This window comes from Felis catus, chromosome A1 (genome assembly GCF_018350175.1).
Source record: "Felis catus isolate Fca126 chromosome A1, F.catus_Fca126_mat1.0, whole genome shotgun sequence".
Taxonomy (NCBI): domain Eukaryota; kingdom Metazoa; phylum Chordata; class Mammalia; order Carnivora; family Felidae; genus Felis; species Felis catus.
The window spans coordinates 144,061,394-144,081,009 of record NC_058368.1 but is presented as its reverse complement, the minus strand read 5'-3'; the positions used below and the strand labels follow the sequence as shown (position 1 = coordinate 144,081,009).

The following is a 19,616-nucleotide window of genomic DNA, read 5'->3' as shown; positions in this document are numbered from 1 at the left end:
TGTTTCTTTTTAATGTTTATTTTTCTTTTTGACAGAGAGAGAGAGACACAGAGACAGAGAGCAAGGCGGAGGGCGGGGGGGGGGGGGCAGAGAGAGAGGGAGACACAGGATCCGAAGCAGGGTGCAGGCTCTGAGTTGTCAGCACACAGCCCAGCATGAGGCTCAAACCATGAATTGCAAGATCATGACCTGAGCTGAAATTGAACGCTTAACTGACTGAACCACCCAGATGACCCTACAATGATAAGTTTTGTATATTATTCTGATTTTTGAATCATGTATGTGTGTCTGTGTAAATATATATATAATATATAAATATCTATGAAACTTTTTAAATTTTTTAATGTTTATTTTTGGGGGGGGGAGAATGAGTGGGGGAGGGGCAGCGAAGGGGAAAGAGAGAGAATCCCAAGCAGGCTCTGCACTGCCTGATGTAAGGCTTGAACTCACAATCCATGAGATCATGACCTGAGCCAAAATCAGAAGTTGGACATTCAACCAACTGAGCCACCAGGCACCCCTGAAATATATTTTTTTAATCACAAAGAAAAAAATTAAAACCTAAGATGGTTTTGTAGGTTTCTGGTTTATTTCAGGATATTTTCTTTTAAAATAGGAGTCAAGTTATCAAAGTTATACTTGCTACTAAAAAAAGAAAAGTTCTGTTCTTATAAAACAATATTTGAATCTAGGCTATTACAAATTTAGGCAGTTGAGATACCATAGTCAGGCTACTGCTTTTATGATTAAATCAGAAGGTGAGATATTCATACAAGAGAAGGTCTAGTCTTTCTATATGTTACCTACTTTTCAGATTTTTATCTCTTACCTGGCCAAGTTTAATGCCCACTATCTAACAAGTTCTCAGGTAACCTTCTCCTTATTGGTATAGCCATCCTCCTGGGTTGTTTTCCAACCATGTAGTCAAGACTCATATCTCTATTATAGCAATTACTTTTACTTTGTTAATTATCTGCTTCACATATTCAGTTCCATTAGGGACAGAAATATTTTATTCATCTGTCAACCAGTGAAGCCTAATAAAGTGCTCTACACATAGCAAGTATATAGACACAAAGTTTGCTTGGTGGCTGCATAGAACAAGTGGGCTAGATTTTACTTCATACTTCAAAATTCAGAGAAAAAGAGCAATACTAAAAGGTGTAAGACCAAAAACAGATCAGTGCAGACTGAATACAAAGAACCATTCTATTTCTTCACCTTTAAAAAAATTAAAATTTCAAAATTAAGTACCAATGTGAAGAACATGACCAAATAAGTAACAATGGCATTCAGAAACATATTGTACAGCTACAAAGAACACTTCAAAATGTGCCTCCAAAGGCACATTATTCCAATTTTTATTAAATGTAGAGACTTTATGAAAACAAATCCAAATCCTATCCTATCCTATATCATGGGAAGCACCCTGCACCAAATTGTTATTTTAAAGTAATTTCAGTATTCATAGACTGTGCAACTATTTATACTGCAAAATAAACACACAGTATACACAGAAAACATAAACTGAGTTTGATATGCAATTGTTTTTATCCTATACCATTTCAATAAATTTCACAGGTTACTTTGTGTTGCCTTTTTATTTAATAGCTGCAACATTTTACATTGCTTATGAAGTAGCTACTTCCAGGAGACTGATAATCTCCTTCATAGGATGTCTTTGGCTAGTACTACAGATGTGATTCAGTAGGAACCATATGACCAATGGAATAAAATTCTCAGTCTCTCCTAGCCTGAGACTCAGATCCTGAGTTATAACCCTGACTTGGTCTTCATAAGTATTTTTCTTACATCAGGGTTATTTAGTGTTGAGATGCTTCATAAGTCTTTTTTCTTACATCAGGGTTATTTAGTGTAGTTTTCTTTTTTCTTGAAATATACAATGAGTGTTTTGATACAAAAACATATACCACATAAGAATAAAAAAGAAACATGAAAATAATGATTATATTCTATATAATGTAAATTATAGGACTAACTAAAATATCCCCTTTACTTTTTTTTTTTTTTAACACAAAGTACTTCTTACAATTTTGCTGTTTGAAGAGGAAAGTTCTGTAACAGTTTCAAACACACAGAATTTAACTTAGGTTAATATCCTGTTATAAAAAATAACTACCATATAGAGAATATAAAATATGCAAAAGTAATTAGTTCATTAAAATGTATATTTAGTACATTGGTGTCACGGAAAATATGCAGACTTGCCAAGAAAGTTCTAAGGTTTAAAGGAGAAGTTAAAAAAAACCTGTTTCAGGCTTCATTTATTGCTACATAATGACTACTTCAAGGGTCATGTGGCCTGTTGTCCATCACTCTTAGAAGTGGTAAATACAGTGGGGTATATTTTGGAAGGAAAGGAGAAAACATAATGCACTGCAATACAAAAATATTACCTATTTATAAATTATTAAAGACTTATAAAACATATACTGAATCACGTTTTTGCTATAAAAACAATGTATTTAAATATATAAGCACAAAATTCTGAAGCACCCACAATTATTTTAAGAATACCCATTTAATAAAGAAAACCATATATATATATATATATATATATAATAATTTGAGAAGAAAAAAGGCAAGATTCTGATTTTGATCCAAATAATCAGAGTTTATCTAATCATGGAGGTAGGTCTCCACTCCAATTATACAAATACGTTATCTGCCTTATTCAAAGAATTATAAGACTAAGATCTGGAAACTGTGCCATTGAAATTCATTTTTAACAGACTCTAGAAGCCAGCAATGTAACTGGCATATGTAACAGCTATTTCCCTCATAAGGTTACATCTGAAAAGAGCCTTCATTAAAATCATTCTTGGCATAAAGAGGTATACATAAGTGCAGATACTTTGGCTTTGCATTTAAATAACACAGTAAATGCTACAAATTTATTAAAGACAGAAAAAAATCTTTGTCTTTATAGAACTTGTATTAAGTCAGAGCTTCAAAAACTGTGGGTCTCTTAAATTTTTAGAGATTTAAATATTGTGCTAATGATTTAAAAAGATCATTTCCTACCTAAAAAGCAAAACTTACATGTTTCAAACAGCAAATCTTTACTTTTAGTGTCTGTGGCATTTCAGTTTTAGTGGATTTAGTTTTAACAAATTAGTTTGCAATATATAATATTACTCATATCTTTCACTAAAAAAGATTTTCTATAATGAAAAATACTAATTCTATTTCTAATGGTAAACTAGTAGAGCTGGAGGTCCCACCATGGAGTACAGGGATTAGAGCACTATCAAGATCATTTAAATAATGCTGAGGAAGAAGTCGGCCATCAGATCCTGCCTGAAATTCAACCTGGAAAAAAAAAAAATCTTGATAAGTCAACCCTAGAAAGTAAGCAATCTTGCTTAACTCAGCAGATGAATATAAACTATTATAAAATATCAGTTTAAGCGTGTTAAGAAAATACTTGATAAATACTTCATAAACTAATGTTTCACATCTCCTATATATTCTTTTATCTGCTACATAAGTTGTAAGTGTCTTTCCCATAGACATCATGAAAATTGTTTAAATACCACTACTTCATACTTTAGGTTTCTTCTCAACGCACATGTAAACACACTAGAGAACTAAGGTTTTAAATAATTACCAACATGACTTATAAATAAAAACCTATGGTATTAAAAAAAATCTACTTAAAATTATTTTGAATTTGTTGTTGCAAAAATATTTAATATTTGAATTTAATGTTGCTGGTGAAAATTACATTTTAATACATTTGACTAAAAAAAATAATTGGGCTACTGAAACAAATAATTACCAGATGCTTACTTGAAAAAGGAATTTTTAATAGTAAGATCAAAGTAGAAGTTCTTTCCAAAAGAACTATGAGTATAACACATCCTGACTGAAGAAAAGCAAACCCTCAGTATATGAACTCATTCATGTTTAGATTAACCATTCTAGAAGAACTTGCTTTAAAATTGATTATACTGGATGTTGGAAACAGAAATGCACATTAAAATAATACTGGAGTATCATTTTTTACCTATAAAATTGGTAAAAGTCAAAAATTTGATTACATACTGCTTTGATAAAGATTTGGGGGAAGAACTCTCTCACACAAATTGTGGTAGTAACCTCTGTTTGAGACAATATGGTAATATCTATTGAGTACAAACTTACACCTGGCAATTCTACTCTAAGAATGTTATATACTCACACTTATGCAGAAGCAAAATATTGTGGATAACCTAAATGTCAATCAGTACATAAAAACTAGTTAAATAAATTATGGTACATTTATATAAGAAATGACTACTATGCAACTGTTAAAAAGAGTATGTAGTCATATGAAATATCTCTAAAACATAAATTGAAAGAGCAAGGTTAAAAAATAAGAGTAAAAGGAGGAATAAAAAGGATTTATATACTTATTTGCTTGTACATGCAAAAATTCATCAAGACTACATAGAAATGGTTAACATTGACTGCATGACCAGGAATGGAGGATGAAGAAGAGTATGGAGATAGACTATAGGGGTTGGGAGTCAAGAGTGGGAAGGAGATCTTTCCAGGGCTATTATCTTATACAACTCTACTGGGAACCATTACATTATAACCTGGAGTTAATATCTCTAGGGGCTACCCATTACATGGACTACAACATGAATATTGCTCTCTGGAAATGTTTGAAAAGATGGTCCTATTATACACGCTTGTGAGACAACAGAATATATATATCATTCTCTGCCCCCTGGTTTCTGGTATAGGGCTCCTGACACCCTAGTAATTTTATATATATATATTTAAATATATATATAAAAATATATATATAAAAATATATATAAAAAATATATATAAATATATATATTATATATATTATATATACTATATATATATAATATATATTATATATATATATATATATAATATATATATATACACCTGGTTTCTGGTATAGGGCTCCTGACACCCTAGTAATTTTATATATATATAAATATATATTTTTAAATATATTTAAATATATATATTTATATAATATAAATAAATATATATTTATATATATTTATATATAATATATAAATAAATATATATAAATATATATTTACATATATTATATATATATTATATATAATATATATATAATATATATATAAATATATATATACACACACACACACGCACACACACACATATATATGTGGGTATATATATATATATATATATATTCACACATTTTTTTAATTTGTTTTGAGAGATAGAGCTCAAGCTGGGGAGGGGCAGAGAGAGAGGGTGAGAGAGAATCCCAAGAAGGCTCCATGCTGTCAATGCAGAGCCCAAGGCGGGACTCCATCCCACCATGAAATCATGACCTGCTCCAGGATCAAAAGTTGGACACTTAACCGACTGAGCCACTCAGGCACCTCTACCCTTGTAATTTCTTAATTGATAAGAACACTGTTAAGTGTCTCTTGTTCTCATATTTGTATTTCACACTGTCCGTGACACAGGGCTCCTAAAACCCTTATACATTCCTAAGTGATAAGAGCACTAGGAGTATCTTTTACTCTAAGGAAGTGACTCTGGGTGGGTTCCTGAATGGGGACTGGTCACCAGAAAGACCAAGCCATAATTAGAAGCTTTAGATTTTTCAGCTCTACCCTTAACTGTCCAGAGAAGGGAGAGGGGCTAAAAATGGCATTACTATTTGATCCTACCAACATAAGAAAGCCTCCATAAAATCCCACTAGTGGGGAGTTTAGAGAGCTTTAGGCTGGCTAATACAGCCACACTAGGAGGGTGACATACCCCAACTTCACTGGGACAGACGTGCCTATGCTTGAGAACCTCCCAGACCTCACCCTATGTCTTCATCTGTGTATATCCTTTAATAAACTGGTAAACGTAAGTGTTTCCCTGAATTCTGTGAGCCACTCTAGGAAATTAATTAAAACCAAGGAGGAGGTTGTTAGAATTTCTGATCTATAGCTGGTTGTTCAGAAACAGAGCAGACAACCTGGGCTTATAATTAGCATCTGAAGGGGTGTGGGGGAACAGTCTTGTAGGAATGAACCCTTCACCTATGGGATCTGATGCTCTCTCTCTGGGTATATAGTGTCAAAATTGAGTTGAATTTCTGGATATCCTGCTGGAGTCTGAGAACCACTTGCTGGTGGGTGTAGTTTCTCTACATATCTGGTGACCAGAAGTGTCAGAAATGAAGAATTTTGTGTGAGTAGTTAAGGAGACTCACAGGAAGGAAAGACACATTAGAGAAAAACATAGGAAAGAAAAGACTAAGGTTTTCCTTTTTTTTAACATTTTTAGACTTCTGTAATTTTAAATCATGTGAACAAAGTCAGAATTTAAAAAATTAAAAACCTACTTATCAAGTAGGACTGCTATGGTGCAGAGGTCAGCGAACTATGGCCCGTGGGCCAACCTGGCCCACCAGTTATTTTGTAAACAAACTTTCATTGGAACACAGTGAACTCATTAGTTTATATACGGTCTATGGCTGCTTTTGCACTATAATGGCAGGACTGAATAGTTAGTTGTAAAAGCCGTCAGCCCACAATGCCCAAGATATTTACTGTCTCACCTTTTACATAAAAGTTTGCTGACCACTGTTGTAGAGAGTTAAAGATGATAATGTACATGCAATGTGTAGTACACATTGATGTTCAACAAATTTTAGTTCTCATTTGTCCCAAATAAAAGGTTAAAGAAAAAACTTTTGATTATTTAATATATGATACATTCATTTCAAAAATACATTACCAAAAAATGCCTCACCATATCAGTATCAGTGGAAACTCTGAGACCAATTTTATTCATCCCATTACTCTTCAGAGTTTTCAGGTGAGGACACAGTGCAGCACTACAAGCCATGGCTATTTCTTTTGCAAACTGATAACGAGTTGCTGAAATAGATAAATCCTGGTCCTTTAGAAAGTAGAACACCTGAAATGTATACAATTAGGAAACAAGTCATTATTAAGATTAAAGGTAGCCTGAAAAATACAACTGCTACTTTCAATTCAACTTTAGTAATAAAATTCCAGTGTTAGTGCCATGGAATTCACAAGTTAAAAGCATTATCTATATATACACACATTAGTAACTAGTAAGTAGTAAGAGCTTAAAACCAAAGATTCTGGAATATGGCAAGACTTAGCTATTTTAACCTAAAATTAACCTGTGGCAACAAAAACCCTGTTAATTCAGTTTAGAGAAAGGTACACGTGAGTCCACCCTATAAGATCACCTTCCTGTAAGGATCTTAATGAAGTTAAAAATCATACAAAGAAATAATATTCTATAGTTTCTATGTCCTCTATAGTTTCTCTGTAAAATCACAGAGAATACCTAAGAAACGAGTAACACTGATTGCCTGACCCAGGAGGTAGAGTGAGGGAGAATATGGACATAGACTAAGGGGTTGAGAATCTATAATTCCATATCCTCTTAATTTAAAGTTGGAACATGCAAAAATAATTTTCCATTGTGAATGCTGATTATAAACTATTTATAAAATATTTTATTTTTTATAAAATAAGAGAATAATGAAAATAATACAGTCAAATAACATATTACTATACAAAGATGGCAATGCTGCCAAAACTTAACTATGAGCCGGCAGGGAGTACAGGCAGTACCATACAAGGCCTGAAATAATCTTATGGAAATCCAAATCTGGTATATAGAAGGCAGTCTGGGATGAAAATATGTGTGTGTTTCAACATGTAATATAAAAAGTGTTAATAAGCTGCAATGAGAAATCTCCCAAGTTAAAAAAAAAAAAAAAACATATCCAAACACAACATATAAAGGGAAGGAATCTTCTTTCTCAGTTACCTCAGTACACTTTACAGTCTTCTCATCAGTTTCAAAATCTGCTTCCAGTTTTATTTTTTCACTTGGAAATCCTTGTAATGATATTCCATCCACCGAACTAATAACACTAACAGAATAAAACATAATATGGTAGTATTATTAGTACCAAAATGCTTTCTATGAAATGAGTCATTAGATTTGAATAAGGAGAAAAATACATGAAAACTATAAATTTATAGCAGTAAGACAGCTCATTACATACAAATATTTAAATAATATTTACAAATAATTAAAACATTTACCAAGATTTCTTGATTGTGTAGCAAATTATATCTACTCTTTCATATGCCCAATACAGACCTGAGGTTTAAAATGCCTTAGTCTCCTAAAAGAAAAGCTGTCTGAGGAATTTCAATAACTTGGTTTTGGAATCCTTCAGCATTAGCCCTCTTTTTCCTTCTGTACTATAGACCCTTTAGCCAATCTCCAAAATAGCAAGAAAATGGATAACTGAAAGGAAGGAGTGGCAGTAATATTCTATACGGCTTCTAATGTATATATTATTAAATTCAGTTATTGTATTTATGGTGAATCAACATAAAAAAGAATAAACACTCAAAGGGTATCCTTTACTTACTTCACAAAAATAGGTACCAAACAACAGAAAAAATATGTTGCCTTTTTCAACCTTGGTATCAAGGTCACATTGCTACAAAGTGCACATTTTATCACTGTCCCTCTCCCAAAGTGACCACTCTTTAATAATTTATAGCATCCTAGTCAAGAAAATATACATGAGGCTGGTTAAGCACATGTTTGAAAAAAAAGACCACTCATTAGAGTATAGGCATTTAAATTAATGGTATAATTCTATATTGACTCATAAAATGCTTAATTTTGTTAGCAGGGCATTTTTATCCTTCCCCTTCCATCAAATCAATTATATTTTAGTAACAAAAATTCCTACCCTTTGTTTCCTTTCTCTTCAGAATCTACCCAGCAGATATCCACATATTCTCTGAGGTCTACAGCATCAACTTTCCCACACGTAATTTTAAAGTCTTTCTGTTCTCGTAGAGCTAGTCGCAAGCCATCCATGGTCTCTGGTGTTATTTGTACCATTAAGCCATCTAAAAATGAGTTGTTTCACTCATGAGTTGTTTCATTCCTTTTATTAAATATCAATTTATATATCTAATCCATAAAATTTGCTATCAAAATATGTTCTGCACAAGATACAAGCTTTGTATCATCTGTTAAATGATTTTAATGATTCTCTACTAAGAAATAAAAGTATTTCAAAGTTAAGGATTCTTTTTTAAACTTTTTGTAATGTTTATTTATTTTGAGAGAGAAAAAGAGTGAGTGTAAGTGGGGGAAGGGCAGAGAGAAAGGGAGAGTGAGAGAATCCCAAGCGGGCTCCGTGCTATTAGCACATACCTTGACATGGGGCTCAGTCTCATGAACCAAGAGATCATGACCTGAGCCAAAATTAAGAGTCAAAGCTTAACCAACTGAGCCACACAAGCGCCCCCCTCTTTTAAAAAAAAAAAACAAACAATGGAAAGAATTTTCATTACTATGATGAAATTACTGATGCCAAACTGCCTATCATAACAACCAGTCATAAAACTAGACAAAATATATGAGGTAATTGTTTTCAGGTAGTGAACAACATGAAGTGTAATACTGTGATTCCTAGAGGAAAACTCAACAGGTACACCCACAATTGCCCAGGTTCTAGGCTTCAAGACAATTTCTGCATGGTGACCCATTAAACCTACAATGGCCATTACTGGGCTGAGAAGTCAGAGATAAGTTTGGGGAAGCCTGGAATCTGGGGTCAAGCACTGAAGGGGGAGACACCAGATGACTGTGTGTAAGGATCCCTTTGAGTCCTTGGACAAGAATTGCGGACACAGTATTCGAGTTAGATTAGATGAAGCCTAACAGAGAATAGCTATTAGGCTTGGAACATAACAGAGATACTAGAAACCAAGCAATGCTGGGAGATACTGACATTCTGGACCAACTAAAGTAGAGAGACCTTATTAACATCTCATTAACTTGCACTGTGGCAAAACAAAAACAAACAAACAAAAACCAAAGCCCTTACAAAATCTGTAGGCAAAACAGATTTGGAGAAGAGTCCTGCCAGATTGTAAACAACTTAGGAGTTCCACAGATCCATCTGTTAACAAAGTGAAAAATACAGACTACACAAACTCAACATGATTTGCCAGGAAAATGCCTGCTTAAATATAAACCTTCTTCAGAAAAAGTTAATAGAATCTAAAGTCTCTAAGCATATTAACAGTGACAAGTATATAATCAAAAATTACCAGAGAGAACTACAAGAAAATATGAGCCTCTAAACAACTGAAACCAACCATGAGATAGATAGATAGCCAAGATGCTGTATTAAACACACACTTGAAAACATCTATTCTAAAATATATTTAAAGACCTAAAGCAAAACTTTCAAAGAATGAAAAGCAAATATGGGCTAAATGAATAAACATTAAAAAAAATATTAACAGAAATAGAGACTAAAAAAAAAAACCAAAGGGAAATTCTAGAACTGAAAAGTGTAACTTGAAACTGAAACCTCAATGGATAAGCTGAATAGTAGATTGAAGATGGCAAAAAAAAAAAAAAAAAAGACTCAGAGAACATGAAGAAAGGTCAATGAAAATTATCCAGAGAAAAATGATTAAAGAAAAATAAACAGAACATCAAGGACCCAAGGGATGGTATAAAAGAGATACAGATATAAATATACATATACATATATACAGATAAAAATATATAGATATCTCCCAGGAGGAAAAGATAGGAATATTTAAAAAAAAAATGGTAGGAAGTACCCAAGATTTGATGACAAACATTGACCCATATTCAAGAAGCTCCATAAATGCCAAGCAGGAAAAATATAAAGAAAACCACATAAAGGCACATCACAGTAAAACTGGTGAAAACCAAAGATAAAAAGGATATCTTGAAAACATCTGGAGAAAAGGGCACATTAAATATGGGGAAACAAATGTAAAAAAATATGCTGACTTTTCATTAGAAGCAATGGAGGCCAATAGACAAGATGACATCTTTAACGAAGATTAAAACTTTCAGGGGCGCCTGGGTGGCTCAGTCGGTTAAGCGTCCCACTTTGGCTCAGGTCATGATCTCACGGTCCGTGAGTTCGAGCCCTGCGTCGGGCTCTGTGCTGACAGCTCAGAGCCTGGAGCCTGTTTCAGTCTGTGTCTCCCTCTGTCTCTGACCCTCCCCCATTCATGCTCTGTCTCTCCCTGTCTCAAAAATAAATAAAATGTTAAAAAAAAAAATTTAAAAAAAAGATTAAAACTTTCAAAGAATTCTAAATCTAACAAAAATATCCTTGAAAAATAAGAAATAAATACAGCTTCAGATCAACAAAAGCCAGCCAACTGGTATTACAAAAAATGATACTGACATCTAGTGTCTACTCCAACATATAAAGAGCTTGAAGTTGTCACTCCCATTCTTACAAGAAGAAAAATACTGAACAAACTGAAAATGAACAACTCTTAGGTCAGAGGACTGAGGTCATAGGACAAAATGCTGCCCTGAAAAATGGAGCAAAATCAAAACCCACCACAAAAAAGTAAAACATGAAAAAGCCTACAATAATTTCAATAGATTCAGAAAAAGCACTCAGCAAATTACAACATCTATTTATGATAAAAACCCTCTCTAAAGGAAGTCTAGAGGGAACATCCCTCAACTTAATAAAGGCCTTATATGAAATAAAGGCCAGTATCATACTCCATGGTGAAAAACTGAGAGCTTTACCCCTAAGGTCTGGAATAAGACAAGGATGTTCATTCTCCCCACTTTTATTCAACATAGTAATGGAAGTCCTAGCCACAGCAATTAAAGAACATGAAGAAATTAAAGGCATCCAAACTGGTAAGGAAGAAGTAAAACTCTCACTATTTGCAGATGACATAATACTATATATTAAAAATCTTAGGGGTGCCTGGGTGGCTCAGTCGGTTAAGTGTCCAACTTTGCCTCAGGTCATGATCTCGTTCCTGAATTCAAGTCCCGTGTCAGACTCTGTGCTGACAGCTCAGAGCCTGGAGCCTGCTTCAGATTCTGTGTCTCCCTCTCCTGCTGCCCCTCCCCTACTCATGCTCTATCTCTCTCCCTCTCTCAAAAATAAATACACATTAAAATTTTTTTTTTAAATCTTAAAAGACTCCACCAAAAACTTAACTAGAACTGATAAGTAACTTCAGTGAAGTCTCAGGATACAAAACCAATGTACAGAAATTGGTCGTGTTCCTATACACTAATAAACACAGAGTAAAATTAAGGAAACAATCCCATTTACAACTGCACCAAAAACAGGGGCACCTGGGTGGTTCAGTCAATTAAGTGTCTGACTTCAGCTCAGGTCATGATCTCACAGCTTGTGAGTTCAAGCCCTATGTCAGGCTCTGTGCTGACCGCTCAGGGACTGAAGCCTGCTTTTGGATTCTGTCTCCCTCTCTGCCCCTCCCCCGCTACTGCTCGCTCGCTCTCTCTCAAAAATAAACAAAAAAAATTTAAAAAAAAGGAAAACAAGGCAATTGCACCAAGAACAATAAAATATCTAGGAATAAACTTAACCAAAGAAGTGAAAGATCTGTACTCTTAAAACTACAAAACACTGACAAAAGAAATTCAAGATGATACAAAGAAATGGAAAGACATTCCATGCCCATGGGGTGGAAGAACAAACATTGTTTAAAGGTCTATACTACCCAAAGCAATCTACAGATTTCATGTAATCCCTATCAAGATACCTACAGCATTTTTCACATAACTAGAACAAACAATTCTATAATTTGTATGGAACCAGAAATGACCCTGAGTAGCCAAAGCAATCTTGAAGAAGACAAACAAAACTGGAGGTATCACAATTTCAGACTTCAAATTATATTACAAAGCAGTAGTAATTAAAACAGAATGGTACTAGCATAAAAATATACACATAGATCAGTGGAATAGAAGAGAAAACCCAGAAATAAGCCCACAATTATATGGTCAATTAATCCTTGACAAAGGAGGGATGAATAAATAACGAAAATGACAGTCTCTTCAATAAATGATACTGGGGAAACTGGACAGCTACATGCAAAAGAATGAAACTGGGGGGGTGCCCGGGTGACTCAGCTGGTTAAGCATCCAACTCTTGATTTTGGCTCAGGTCATGATCTACGGTTGCATAATCAAGCCCCACTTTGGGCTTCATGCTAGGCATGGAACCTGCTTTATGATTCTCTCCCTCCCTCTCCCTCTCCCCCTTCCCTGCTCATGCATGCACATGCTCTGTCTTAAAAAAAAAAAAAAAAAAAAAAAAGGAATGAAACTGGACCACTTTCTTATACCATACACAAAAATAAACTCAAAACAGATTAAAGACCTAAATGTGAGACCTGAAACCATAAAAATCCTTGAAGAGAGCACAGACAGTAATTTCTCTGACATAGGCAACAGCAACATTTTTCTAGATATGTCTCCTGAGTCAAGAGAAATCTAAGTAAAAATAAACTATTGAGACTACATCAAAACAAAAAGTTTCTGCACAGTAAACACAACGAAATTAAAAGGCAACATCCTGAATGGCCGAATGTATTTGCAAATGATATTTCTGATAAAGGGTTAGTATCCAAAATATATAAAGAACATATACAGCTCAACACCCCAAAAAACAAATATTCCAATTTAAAAATGGGCAGAAGACATGGGCAGACATTTCTCTGAAGAAGACATCCAGATGGCCAATAGACACATGAAAAGATGCTCAACATCACTCATCATCAGGCAAATGCAAATCAAAACCACAATGAGATATCACCTCATACCTGTGAGAATGGTTAAAATCCACAACACAAGTAACAAGAGGGGTTGGTGAAGATGTGGAGAAAAAGGAATCCTTGTGTACTGCTGGTAGTAAGGCAAAGTGGTGCAGCCACTGTGGAAGGTAGCAGGGTGGTTCCTCAAAAAATTAAAAATAGAACTACCCTATAATCCAATAACCTCACTAATAGATATTTACCCAAAAAATAAATAAAAAACACTAATTCAAAGGATACATGCACCCCTTTGTTTAAAGCAGCATTATTTACAATAGCCAAACTATGGAAGCAGCCCAAGTGTCCACTGACAGACAAACAGATAAAGAAGATGTGATACACACACACACACACACACACACACACACACACACACACACACACACAGAATATTACTCAGCCATAAAAAAATGAAATCTTGCCCTCTGCAACAATGTGGATAGAGGTAGAGAGTATAATGCTACGCAAAGTAAGTCAATCAGAGAAAGACAAATACAACATGATTTCACTCATATGTGGAATTAAAGAAACAAAACAAATAAGGAAAGAAAAAAAAGAGATAAACCAAGAAACAGACTCTTAAGTGTAGAGAACAAACTGATAGTTACTACAGAGGAGGTGGATGGGTGTAATAGGTGACAGGGATTAAGCAGTACACTTACCATGATGAAACAAACAAAAAACCCCAAAACATTTAAAAAGCCTGAAGATATGTGATAAGAAATAAGAAAAAATATAATTGGATACCTCACATCCATTATCAGAATGACAGAGATGGCACACAAAATTGAATCATAAAAGCTCACTTATTTTTAAAAGGTATTATTTGACAAACATGGATCTAGACAAGAGCATTTACATTCACTGCTTCAACTGGTAGACCTAGCCAATAATCAAGAAAAATAAAAGCCAGATGGACTGTAAAGAAATAAGCAAAATTACCATTATTAAAATATGATATACTGAGCTATACAGAAAACTCTAAAAAGATCTATAGGTAAATTATTGTAAACAATGAGAATTCAGCAGTGTTACTGGTTATAAGATAAAAATACAGAAATAAATGAATTTCTATACATCAAAACAAAAACTTTAAAAAGATACATTTACATCAGCAATAAAATCTGTTACAGAAATAAATCAAAAGAAGACATGCAAGACCTATACAAAAACTATAAAATTTAAGTTTTTAATTTTTTAAAAGATTTTATTTTTAAATAATCTCTACACCCAATATGGGGCTCAAACCCCCAACCCTGAGATCAAGAGTTGCATGGTCTTCTGACTGAGCCACCCAGGTGCCCCTATATAATTTCACTAAAAGACATTGAACATTACCTAAATTAAGGATAGCCCATTTTTATGGATAGGAACACTGAGAATGGAAAATAAGTCAGTTTTTCTCAAAATTAAACTAATTGATTTAACGCAATTCCAATAAAAATTCCAATGGACCATTAGGACCTGACAAGTTGGTCCCAAATTTAATGTGGAAAACTGAAAGGCTTAAAGTGGCCAAGGCACTACTAAAAAAAAGAATAAAGTATGTGCATGGCACCAAAGATAGGAGAATTTCCTATAAACCTATGTTTGAGATAGTACGAGGACATTAGTGAAAAAGCAGACTTAAGAATCTCCCAAAATACTCTCCTCCATAAAAAGAACAAGGGAACTAATGTCACAAGAAACTTTTTCAGAACTCTGGAAATTAACTAAAGTCTTGCAGCAATCTGGGGGATATTTATTCAAGAAAAATGGCTGGATCTTCATAAAAACAGCAAGCTTTGGGCTTTCTGTCATTTTAACTTTCCTATTCCCATCCTCCCCTCTCTAGCTGAGTGGAAGCCTTAAAAACCAACAGCCTACAATCATGGTAAGAACCAAAAGCCTGGTAGCCACAGGAAAGGGCAAAAGGAGATCAGAGCTCCTTCAAAGTCTCATTACCAGAGAATTGATAATTTTGACTTGGGTATTTTGCCCAGTACAAAAAGGCCTTTCTCAGGGAGCATTTGTCAAAAACAATTAGAGACCAATGATTAACAGTGGAGCCACCTGTGCAGCAGATGAACAGAAGAGGCAAACAATAGGCCAACCAAACACTAAAAAGGAAAAGCTGGAGAATGCGATGGCCATAAGGTTTTGAAAAGCTCTAACATATTTCTGGGAATTTAGAAGGCCACACACATGTACAATACTGTGTGCATGATCAGGGTGTGTGCATGCTAAGGAAACACCCTAAGTTCTCACCTCAGACTGACCGTTAGGCTCTGTACAGGCAGAACGTGCAGCCTATGGCAGAGTTGTTATGCTTAAGGTAGACCCAAATATTGGCCATATTCTGGTTCTTGAGTTGGGTAATGATTTCATATAAATTTGTGGTAGTGTGCTTTCTAACTTACATATGTTCTTTTGTGTCAAATACATTTTAAAAGGAAATGGAAAACATCTTTACGTTAAAACAATCTTAAAAATGAAATTCATACCTTCAACTATGCTGGACTTAGCAAGAAATCCTGAAGATGTTTTGAGAGCTCCATTGAATACCACAAAACTTGCACCTGTCACTGATAAAAAAAAAAAAGTCTTAATATTGCTTTTTTTTTTTTTTTTTTAGAGAGAGAGCAGGAGTGTGAGCGGGGCCAGGGACACAGTGAGACAGATGGAGAGAGAGACAGAATCCCAAGCAGGCTCCACATTCAACACAGAGCCCACCAAAGGGCTCGATCCCACAACCCTGAGTTCATGACCTGAGCGAAATCAAGAGTCTGACACTCAACCAACTAAGCCAAATAGGTAGGTGCCCCTAATGTTACCTTTTTTTGAAATACTATATATTTGTTAAATGTATAATGTGGAGCATGGCATATTTAAGCACTCGATAAATGCCATGCCCATACCATACCACTTATATTAGAAAGCTAATAAAAAAAAACTAGACCAAATTAAGATAAAAAATACTGCATAAAGGTTAGGTAATATTTGTATCTAATAATTGATGGCTACTGTACTACTTAAAATGTTTGTGTCTATGTCAGAGAATGGGAAATCAAACATCCACTAATGGTAAGACCATAAATCAGAGCAACCTCTATGGAAGACAACTTGATAATTACCTATTAAAATTGCAATTCCACTACCAAGAATATATACATATACAAGGTTATTCATAGTACATTTTTATAAATAACCAAGAATTGGTACTCACTATGTCCATTAATAAGGAACAAATAAATGAATGATGAACACATAAAAAGTGTAAAGTTACGTAGAATACAAAAGTTCTTTTTATACTAACACAGAATCATCTCCAAGATGTGCTAAAAGAAAAAGCAAGGTGCAGAATGGAATACATGTTATGACGTGTTTAAAAAAGTGGAAGTGGGGAGCCTGGGTGGCTCAGTTGGTTAAGCGTCTGACTTCAGCTCAGGTCACGATCTCACAGTTTGTGAGTTTGAGCCCTGTGTCGGGCTCTGTGCTGACAGCTCAAAGCCTGGAGCCTGCTTCAGATTCTTTGTCTCCCTCTCTCTGCCCCTTCCCCACTTGCGCTCTGTCTCTCTCTCAAAACTAAATAAAAAATTTTTAAAAAAATTTTAAGTGTAAGGATGATGTGTGTGTATTTGCTTAAATATACATGCAAGCAAAAATTTTTCTGAAAGAATGTACAAAAAATTGGTAACATTGGTTTGGTTGCCTGTGGGGAGGAAAAGAGATGAGCTTCACGGTCAAGGGAAGAAAGGAGGTTTTACACTGTAGATATTTATACCTTTAAAATTTTATAAAATATATACCTATTCAAACAAATATTAAATAGTTGTTGAGTTTCACTAACAAAAGTGTTAATGACATGTTAAATTAAAAATATAAATATCCAGTAAAATCTTCTACTTAATAGATATCTACTAATATAAGAAGGAAATGTTAATGTCAACAATGGCCATACCTTGGCATTATTTTTTCTTTTACTATTTTTTTAAAACATATTCTCTAAACTTACTGTAAATATATATTACCTTTATAATCAGAGGCAAAAATTTTATTAGCAGCTAGAATATCAGACTTTTAAAAACTGTTTATTTTTTATTTAAAATACTTAAAAAAATTTTTTAAGTTTATTTACTTATTTTGAGAGACGGCGAGAGAGCAAGGGAGGGGCAGAGAGAGAGGGTGAGAGAGAGAATCCAAAGGAGGCTCTGCAGTGTCAGTATAGAGTCCAACACGGGGCTCTACCTTACAAACTGGGAGATCATGACCTGAGCCAAAATCAAGAGTCAGACAGTTACCTGATGAGCCACCTGGTGCCCCCCTTTTTAAAAATACTTTTAAAAAAATATGTATTTTATAAAAATGTATTACTTTTATGAAATACTCACTTTCACTTAACTTTCAATTTGTTAGGCCCTCTATTGCAAGGATTTGGCAATCACAGTAGTCATTGAGGCCATTCAGCCAGAAGTGAGAGTAATGACACTCACATAAGCTACTCTACCACCTTTACCATCTTTATATCCCCAGCCACTTATAGTTTTATAAATCATTCTTGGGGCGCCTGGGTGGCGTGGTCAGTTAACCTTCCGACTTTGGGTCAGGTCATGACCTCATGGTTCGTGGGTTCAAGACCTGCATCAGGCTCTGTGCTGACAATTCAGAGCCTGGTGCCTGCTTTGGATTCTGTGTCTCCCTCTCTCTCTGCCCCTCCCCAACTCACGCTCTGTGTGTCTCTCAAAAATAAATAAACATTAAAAAAAAACTATAGGGGCGCCTGGGTGGCGCAGTCGGTTAAGCGTCCAACTTCAGCCAGGTCACGATCTCGCGGTCCGTGAGTTCGAGCCCCGCGTCAGGCTCTGGGCTGATAGCTCAGAGCCTGGAGCCTGTTTCCGATTCTGTGTCTCCCTCTCTCTCTGCCCCTCCCCCGTTCATGCTCTGTCTCTCTCTGTCCCAAAAATAAATAAATGTTGAAAAAAAAAATTAAAAAAAAAATTATAAATCATTCTTCATTCTTTATCTACCCTGTACTCCCCACTCCCCTAAGAAGAGTTGAAGCAAAGAGCAAACAAAGGTGACAAACACCTCGTTCCAGAGAGAAATTACTGAAAATAAGATTCATACCACATGGGATAAATTAAACCTGAAGATATCAAAATAAATATAATGTTTAAGTCTTTAAACCTAATGTAGCCCAAGAAAAAAAACACAAATTAGAAGCAATTTTTAATCTCTGTAGCTAAAATTTTATTTTTTATTTTGTGGTTTTTTTTTATTTTTGAGACAGAGAGTGTGAGCAGGGGAGGGGCAGAGGGAGACACACAATCCGAAGCAGGCTCCAGACTCTAAGCTGTCAGCACAGAACCCAAGGTGGGGCTCGAACTCATCAACCGCTAGATCATGACCTGAGCCAAACTCAGACACTCAACTGACTGAGCCACCCAGATGCCCCTGTGTAGCTAAAATTTTAAAGCAGACTGTATTATCACCATCAATTCAGCAAATAAGTAAAATATATATATTTCCCCTTTGGATGGAATTCCATTTATTGAGGTCCTTTTATAGATCAATACTAGGAACCAACACTTACCTTTTCTAGGATGGCCAGTGGCACTGTTGGCCTGTGTTTGATAAATGCCATCATTCTGTATACAGACTAGGTGAGAATCTGCTTCAGTACTAAAACTAGCTCCAATGCTAATGACATGCTCATTGGAAGAATTTATAACTTTCATCACCTGAGGAAAAAAAACACCACCATTTAGAAACACTATTAACATGCTATGTCCTTATTAGTTACAATCATTCAAAGGGCCACATTTCCGACCAGCTTCTAAGCTTCTTCTTTATTATCAAGCTTTGGTCTAGACAACTCCCTGAGAATGTGATAGAAACCAATGTTTTAACATAAAATCACCTCAATTAACAGATAAA

The 19,616-nt window shown here is 34.7% G+C and overlaps 1 protein-coding gene across 3 annotated transcripts in view; it reads right to left on the bottom strand.

Annotated features, from left to right (window-relative positions):
- Positions 1-567: 567 nt before the first annotated feature.
- The window catches only part of ZFYVE16 (zinc finger FYVE-type containing 16), a 54,162-nt gene continuing 35,113 nt past the window's right edge, over positions 568-19,616 (bottom strand). For all 3 annotated transcript variants that reach the window (XM_006927816.5, XM_003981109.6, XM_019836033.3), the window contains 6 exons: positions 19,273-19,420; positions 16,184-16,264; positions 8,789-8,951; positions 7,843-7,948; positions 6,781-6,948; positions 568-3,333 (listed from right to left, as the gene is read on the bottom strand). In XM_006927816.5, the coding sequence (XP_006927878.2) occupies positions 3,172-3,333; positions 6,781-6,948; positions 7,843-7,948; positions 8,789-8,951; positions 16,184-16,264; positions 19,273-19,420 (828 nt within the window). In that variant the 3' untranslated portion in view covers positions 568-3,171. The remainder of the gene's footprint in view (positions 3,334-6,780; positions 6,949-7,842; positions 7,949-8,788; positions 8,952-16,183; positions 16,265-19,272; positions 19,421-19,616) is intronic.